At 37.5% G+C, this 8706-nt stretch overlaps 2 protein-coding genes across 2 annotated transcripts; both read left to right on the plus strand.

The window, feature by feature from the left end:
• The first annotated feature begins 2500 nt into the window (after positions 1-2500).
• LOC133797117 (probable 3-hydroxyisobutyrate dehydrogenase-like 1, mitochondrial) lies at positions 2501-3691 on the plus strand. Its single transcript, XM_062234923.1, has one exon. The coding sequence runs from the start codon at positions 2510-2512 to the stop codon at positions 3569-3571; it is 1062 nt and encodes a 353-aa protein (XP_062090907.1). The 5' UTR covers positions 2501-2509; the 3' UTR covers positions 3572-3691.
• Positions 3692-3947: 256 nt separating this feature from the next.
• Positions 3948-8204, plus strand: LOC133797116 (receptor-like protein 52). Its single transcript, XM_062234922.1, has 2 exons — positions 3948-7578; positions 7659-8204. The coding sequence occupies exon 1, from the start codon at positions 4995-4997 to the stop codon at positions 6705-6707; it is 1713 nt and encodes a 570-aa protein (XP_062090906.1). The 5' UTR covers positions 3948-4994; the 3' UTR covers positions 6708-7578; positions 7659-8204.
• Positions 8205-8706: the final 502 nt, after the last annotated feature.

Below are 8706 nucleotides of genomic sequence, written 5' to 3' on the forward strand. Positions count from 1 at the left end.
GTATGTTTCATCCTTTAATCCTTTGTATTGGGCTCCCATCAGAGAAGCTAATGGTATTTACGCTCTTATTGGGCCCGGGTCAGCCCGGCCCAAGCCCAGTGCACTCTTGTGCCTATAAATACGAATAGTGGTGCACTGAGGAGGGGATCAGGATTTTGTTTGTAAGCAGTTACTCTGCTAAAACTTGTAGAAAAACTCCATTGTCAAATGTTCTCTAAGCTCTAATACAACTGTCTCGTGGACTAATGCTTATTAACGTCTAACCACGTAAAAACCTTGTCTTTACTCCTTAAATCCTTTCTTCTAAGCTCTCTAATATTCAATTATTAAGGTTTCCGAAAAACTCGGTAAACAATTGAAGCTTAGAATTATAAGTCCATAGGTCTCTTAACTGACTCTATCAAACACTATTCGAGGTAAGAGTTGAAATATGGTTAAAATTGTGAAAGAACATATTTGAAAGAAAATTATTTTTCGGACAAATATGTAAATATATGATAATTGCGATTAATTAATTATTTTATATATATAATTTTTGAAATTATTAATAAAATAATTAATTTTGAATTAGTTAAATGTGAAAGATAAATCTAATAGTTCAAATTGGATTTGAATTGATTGAGATATTTATTTAAATAATTAATTATTAAATATAAGTAATTTTATAATAAGGTTGATATTCATCAATTTTGAATAAATAAATTATTAAATATAATTAATAAATAAAAGTGGCTAAGACATATGCCAACAAGCCAGTGACGTATACATGAGTGCATGCCTCTATTTTATTTATTTAAATATTATCTTAATAATTATAATAATTTAAATTTGATTTAATTCATTAATATAAATAATCATTTAGATTAAGTTTTCTCATACTTTTCACCGTTTAAAAAGTATAGTATTTTTTCTCAAAACCTAAAACCTAATTTCTTAAAGCTTATTCAAAGTTATTATGTGTTGAGAATATATTATGAATCACAAAGTCATTCATAGTTTCTCTACGTGCCCACACGTGTTTTGAAGTATTGAGAACATTTCAAAAAAATCTTAATTTGAGTTAATGTCAAAGCTTTTGAATTGGACATTCGATTAATTATACAAAAAGTAAACAATAATACCAGATAAGCTTCAACTAATATTCAATTAATTAATATATGTGTTGACGCGGTTCTTCGCCAATATGTAATTATACGAATAAATAGGATGTATTAGTGCAAATTGGTGAACCGTAATATGAAAATAATTATATTCTGGATTTGAGAAACTAATAGCATGGGAAGATGGTCACTCATTTCTTTTTAGGTGGTTCGAAGGTTAAAATCCCTCTAGTCCACCAGTCGATATTATTGATATCTCTTGACTATTTCTTACAAAGTGTTTCTTTAAAAAAATATGCCAACCCTCTGCACTACCCAGGGTCTTGATATTTATAGAAAGAAGATATCTAGGTTGGCAATGGGGTCATCCCGTGATCTCTTTATCCTTCACGTCATCTCTGTGACACTGATGATTAATTCCTAAACCTTACAGGGAAGTAAGGTCTAATCAACAGGTAAGGATGGGTAATGGGCCGCCTGGCCCAAATCAGATAGGAGATGTCCGAATGCGCATGTTTATACTGCGCATCCGAGAAATCAGGAATAAAACAGACATGTGATGTCTGATATATGCACGTTTATATTGCGTGGTTGAATTTACAAGAATTCGGGTGTCAGATCTTTGCCGCATCACGAGCTTAATGTGGCGCCAACTCGTGACACTCATACTGCTGACACGATGCCTCCGAGTAGCAGTTAACTCTCTAATCAACTCGGGCTAGACAGATGGAGACCCATAACAAAACAGCTCCGAGTGGACGATTTACACGTGGCAGATCGAATTAGGCCATTTTCTAGCTCGCCAATAATGCGCGGATATTTAAGGCGTACAATATGTATATTAATTGAACAGTTATTTAAAAACTATTTGAATAAATAAATAAAAAATTTACATACAATACTATATTCGAACCCTTCTCCTCCCATACACACACATCAATTCGATCCAATTGAGCATGCTTCATTTGGCATCCACAATAGCTGACTAAACGGTAAGTTGAGAAGATTTTGTTAACCTCCTTCATGAAAGAACACCAAATAAAAAGCTCAATACCCTAATTAGCACAGGCAGTCGACAAATTAGTAACCTATGAATTGGATTTAAAATATATGTATAATAGTGGTTATCAGTAATCATGGAAATGCTTTAATCTGAAAAAAAAAAGGACTTTAGCAAGCATATGAAAATAAACACAAACAAATTAGATATATTTTTTAAAGAAAAAAAAAAAACTCATTGTTTTGTTTGGATGATAAAATTTGTTATTTTTCTGACACATTTTATTGCCAAATCACTCCTAATCAATTATATGTAGTTTCCAAATAGAGCCAAAAATAACAGTATTGGACAAAGATACTATGATGGGAGGGATAAGGCGTTTTAAGGCTTAATGGTAAGTACATTAGACATGCCACTGCAATTCCAACTTCGCTCACTCTCCTCTCACTGCTCCTCTTTCCTCATTTCTAAGCACTCCTTCAACCTTCTTACACTTCACCTCCGCCGCTCCATGGCCGCCACCACCAACTCTGCCGAGCCCATGATAAGTCCATCAAACACTCGCGTGGGCTGGATCGGCACCGGTGTCATGGGCCGCTCAATGTGCTCCCACCTTATCAAAGCCGGCTACACTCTCACCGTATTCAACCGCACTCTCTCCAAGGTCCAACCGCTCCTCGATATGGGGGCTCACCTGGCCCACTCCCCTCAAGCCGTCGCTTCCCAATCCGACGTCGTATTCTCCATCGTTGGCTACCCTTCCGACGTCCGCGCTGTCCTTCTGGACCCATCCTCTGGCGCCCTCGCTGGCCTCCGTTCCGGCGGTGTCCTAGTTGATATGACCACATCGGAACCCTCTCTCGCATCCGAGATCTCCTCCTCCGCCGATGCCAAAGGCTGCGCCGCGATCGATGCTCCGGTATCTGGCGGCGACCTGGGAGCAAGGAACGGGACCCTAGCTATCTTTGCCGGTGGCGATGAGTCCGTGGTCAATCGATTGAACCCTCTTTTCACCCTGTTGGGGAAGGTCAACTACATGGGCGGCCCAGGCAGAGGACAATTCGCGAAGCTAGCGAACCAGATCACCATTGCTTCGACAATGGTGGGGCTAGTCGAGGGAATGGTGTACGCTCACAAGGCCGGCCTCGACGTTGCTCTGTTCTTGAAGGCGATATCGACTGGCGCGGCTGGATCGAAGTCTCTTGATTTGTACGCGGCTCGGATTCTGAAGAGGGATTTTGAGCCGGGTTTCTTCGTGAATCACTTTGTGAAAGATTTGGGGATTTGCTTAAAGGAGTGTCAGAATATGAGTCTTGCTCTTCCTGGGTTGGCTTTGGCTCAACAGCTTTATCTCTCGCTTAAGGCGCACGGTGAAGGGAATTTGGGTACCCAAGCGCTTATTTTAGCTCTGGAGAGGCTTAACAATGTTTCTCTTGAATCTTCTGTTCATTCGTCTGCTCCAGCTAGTTAGACTGTGGTAAGTAAAGATAATAATGTTATTTGGGACAGTGTGTTAAATTAAAATAAATTATTCATTATGATTATGAGTATACGAAGTTAATATTACATAATGAAGATTCTATACAGTTCATCTGCGTTGTCTCAAGTTCAAAACTTTCTCTTTCTGATTCTTTCTACATTTTATGGTTGGTGTAAATGCATACCCTTTATGATGGAATCTAAAGATTAAGTTTTGTGATATTGTCCTCGTTTTCTTACATGCGCCAAATTTTAGAGGTATGCTATAATACTTTTAAGCTGTAAAAAGAAGTACAATAAATTTCATTTGTGTCACCTATAATTTATTTTCTAGGAAATAATATTTACTAAAGACCTTTTTTGTCTTAGTGTCGCAACAAGCTGTGTTAGTTTTTTCTCTTTGCCTTTTTAGTTGTAAGCTCTATCAAGTTTTCCTCTACAGTAGCATTTTCCATAAATGATTTCCCCAAGACACGGTCATGCAAATTAAGACCTAATACCATGTTATTATAGAGCCAAAGCACCAAACTTCAATACTAGTGCACCTTAACTTTGGGGGAATGTAAGTTATGAATCTTGTCATCATGCCTTGATGATGAACCATTTTAGTTTTCATTGTTTTTGTGTCGTTTGCACTATGCATGTATTCCATCCTCTGGTTGGATTTGCATTTAGCAAGTGTGGTTTAATCCCTGAGGATGTCACAAAGGCAAGTTTGAATGCTCTGTGTAGATTTCAAACCTTTTAAGCTGAAAAAACTATTCTCAACTGAGATTGGCGGTCTCAAATATGGCTTTATGGCCATCATGAAGACTGCCAAAAAGTGTCAAGAAACTGACAAGTGGCCACTAAAAGACGTACGACTTATAAAATGGCCGGCAACTTTAAGAAATCTTCACACAACGAAAGAAACAAAACAAAAATACGATACTCTAAACTTAAAATCAACATATGAGCCAATGTATAATGTGTATGTATTCATTTTTGTTTTGACGGCATTAGATTGGTCCCCAGGGTTTGATCTATCCCGGTCAATATGAGCATGTGATATGAACTTTTTGCGTAATTTTGCTGGTGCGTGTAGTAGGTCAATTTTTCTATTTTTCTAGCTTGACACCATCTTTTACGTTACGTCACCTATTTCGAGAAGAACATATCTTTCTAACTGAATTCATTTGCATTCTCACGTCACTAATTTTGAAAAGGGTAGTTTCTGTAGCAGTGTATGGATGGATATCACACCTATAAAATGATCTTAAGTCGCCGTTGAGAATTGACCATCAAATTGTAAGGTCCAACGTAAGGAAAAAAAGACTCCGCACGCGTTGATTTTAAGTGGGAACATACCATCCGAACTTGTCTTCTTAAGGAGTACTGAAACCAAATCAATTCCTCCAACTCTCAGTCTCTTCCAAATGACTAACATAAATCACAAATCTCTCCCATTCCACTTTGGCGTTGTTTTCTTATGCCTCCACTTCAGTCCTGGAGTTTCTCTGTTACTGCAAGAGCAAGAACAATCAGTTCTCCTGAAGCTAAAGCAGCAGTGGGGAAACCTTTCTTATACGAGTCAATGGATCCCATCAACAAACGCTTCTTCCCACTGTTCTTGGCCTGGGATTACCTGTTCGTCGGGCTCAGTCACAGGGCTGACACTCTATGATGCAAACATCACAGTACCAGTTCCTTTCTTCATTTGTGACCTTAGGAACCTCTCACTAATTACTCTTGGGTTGAACTACATCCCGGGGGAGTTTCCCACAGCTTTGTACAACTGTTCAAATCTTGAAGATTTGGACCTCTCCGACAACTTATTCGTGGGAACCGTTCCTAGCGACATTGACCGAATGGTTCAGCTCCGGAGTCTTAAACTCGGGGGTAATAACTTCGCCGGCAACATTCCCATTGCCATCGGACGGCTTCAAGAGCTAAGGATACTGGAACTAGGGGCCAACCGGTTCAATGGTTCTTTGCCACCGGAATTAGGTAACTTGTCCAATCTTGAAACGTTGTGGTTATCCAAAAATAAAAGGTTTTTGCCGTCAACGTTGCCTTCAAATTATACTCGATTAAAAAAGTTGAAAAATTTGTGGCTTGCTAACTTAAATTTGATTGGGGAAATACCTGAAAGTATTAGAGATATGGCAGCTTTGGAGTTCTTGGATTTATCTCGGAATAATTTGACTGGGAATATACCAGATGGATTGTTTACATTGAAGAATTTAAGCACAGTTTATCTTTTCAAGAACAGACTTTCTGGGGAGATTCCTCAGGTGGTTGAAAATCTTAGATTGAAGGTAATTGATTTTTCAGAAAACAATTTAACTGGTCGAATTCCAGAAGACTTTGGGAAGCTAAACCAAATGACGGGTTTGGCTTTGTTTATCAATCAATTATCCGGAAATATTCCAGAGGGCATCGGCAGATTACCAGCTTTGATAGATTTCAATGTGTTCACCAACAATTTGTCAGGCGTTTTGCCTTCTGATTTTGGCAAGAATTCGAAGCTCAAATCATTCAAGGTTTCTTCCAATAGGCTCACTGGCACATTGCCGGAATCACTTGGAAATTGCAGCAGCTTACTTGTTTTCAATGTTGGAAACAACATGCTTTCTGGGGATGTTCCTAGTGGCCTGTGGACATTACCTGACTTGGGCACCTTGATCCTAGCAAGTAATTCATTTACTGGCTTGTTTCCTGAGAAATTGTCCGATAACCTTTGGGAACTCCATATTAGTAACAACAAGTTTTCAGGTAACATTCCTACTGCGGTGTCTTCATGGAGAAATTTGATTGAATTTGAGGCCAGCAATAACCTATTGACAGGTACTATTCCTCAAGCATTGACGACCCTTCCTCGTTTGACAAGTCTTTTGCTTGATCAGAACCAGCTTAGAGGAGAGTTTCCTACAGATGTACAATCTTGGGAGGTCCTAATTACTCTTAATTTGAGTCGAAACCAACTCTCTGGACGGATTCCAGAAAAACTTGGTCTTCTACCGATTCTAGAATTGGACCTCTCAGGGAACATGTTTTCTGGCCAAATACCATTTCAACTTGGTCATTTAACAATGCTCCAATTTCTCAATCTCTCTTCTAATGAGCTCACTGGTACAGTCCCACCTTGATTCCATAAGGCTGCATTTGCCAAAAGCTTCTTGGATAATCCCGGTCTTTGTGCAAGTAACAATGTGTTACAACTAAAGCTCTGCAATCCCAAATCCAGTAAACTAGAAAACTTTCTGAAAAAAATAATCAAAGGCAAATTTCTTGCCTTGTTCCTATCATTAACTGTAGCTGTACTTTTGTTTTTTCTTTCCATCTTGTTCTTCATGATTAGATGTTACAGGAGGAAAAACGGATTCAATTCCAAATGGAAATTGGTGTCATTTCAAAGGCTGAATTTCAGACACTCAAAAATTGTGTCTGGATTGAAAGAGCATAACCTAATAGGAAGTGGAGGCTCAAGCAAAGTCTACCGTGTCCGTGTGAATCGTCGTGGAGATGTTTTCGCAGTAAAAAGAATATGGAACAAGAAGAAGCTGGACCACAAGCTTGAGGAAGAATTCCTTGCGGAAGTCAAGATTTTGACCTCAATTAGGCATTCCAATATAGTGAAACTCCTTGGCTGCATCTCCAGCGAGAGCTCCACACTTCTAGTCTACGAGTACATGGAAAACCGTAGCCTGGATAGATGGCTTTACGGAAAAAACAGGGAAATCACTGACCGTGTTCCCGGTTCTGTGATTGTCCACCATTTAGTCCTTGACTGGCCCAAGAGGCTACAAATCGCAATTGGAGCTGCTCAGGGCCTCTGCTACATGCACCACGACTGTGTGCCGCCAGTTATACACAGAGACATTAAATCAAGCAACATCTTGCTTGATTCTGATTTCAACCCGAAAATTGCAGATTTTGGGGTAGCCAAGTTCTTGGCAAAGCAAGGAGAGCTTGCTACAATGTCAACTGTGGCTGGTTCTTTTGGCTACATAGCTCCAGGTAAGGAGCTACATATGTTTCTTTTCTTTCTTATGCCATGGACTATTTTAGTAGAGCTCTAAATCATTTTTTATTTGCAGAATTCGCTTATACTACAAGAGTGAATGAAAAGATTGATGTTTACAGTTTTGGGATCGTCCTTTTGGAGTTGGCAACTGGTAGAGAAGCAAATGAGAGTGGTGACGAATACAGTAGCCTCGCCGAATGGGCATGGCGTCATGTTCAAGAGGACAAGCCAATACCCGAAGCATTGGATGAGGAGATAAAGGAAGCATGTTATGTTGAAGAAATGTGCTGCGTTTTCAAGCTTGGGATTAAATGTACACAGACACAACCTTCTTCAAGGCCTTCTATGAAGGAGGTTGTTAGACTATTGCTTAAGCGCAGTCCTACATTAGTTTTCGTGTAAAAAAAGCTCGTCGAGACTCAAATACAATTCTTTTAGCATTCTGTAACAGTTCTCATTAAATCACAAGTCAAAACATCCATAGTAACATTCAGCAGTTCCCTAGCATGTATATGTATATTTGTCACTGTAGTGATGTGGTTCAAACACCGGACAAGTCAGCCTCATTTAATGGTGATTTTTTAAATATAATTGATAGAAGTTAAAATTCTTAATTGTATCTCATTGACTCACACATATCTTTTTTATATAATAACTTTGCAGATAATGGAAATTATTGGTTTTAACAGTTTTTTATTTTTTTAATATTAACTTTAACGGAATATTCTTATATTTAACAGAATATTCTTATATTTAATTGTAGTTTGTAAATCCTTAAACTTAAATAAAAATTAAAAAAATTAAAATATGATATTTTTGAAATATTTTACAATGATAATTATTTAAAAATAATAAATAATTAAACAAATTAAAATAAAATATTTTTCAGATATTTTACAATGATAATTATTTTAAAATAATAAATAATTAAACAAATTAAAATATAATATTTTTTGAGATATTTTACAATGATAATTATTTGAAAATAATAAAATCATACGTTTTATAACTTAAATAAAATTTAATTAAACTTAAACCCACTTATTAGAATAATATCATAATAAACATATAATATAATCTATTGTGAATTAACAACAAATTGTTTTTTTAAAAAACTAGCA

This window comes from Humulus lupulus, chromosome 8 (assembly GCF_963169125.1).
Source record: "Humulus lupulus chromosome 8, drHumLupu1.1, whole genome shotgun sequence".
Taxonomy (NCBI): Eukaryota; Viridiplantae; Streptophyta; class Magnoliopsida; order Rosales; family Cannabaceae; genus Humulus; species Humulus lupulus.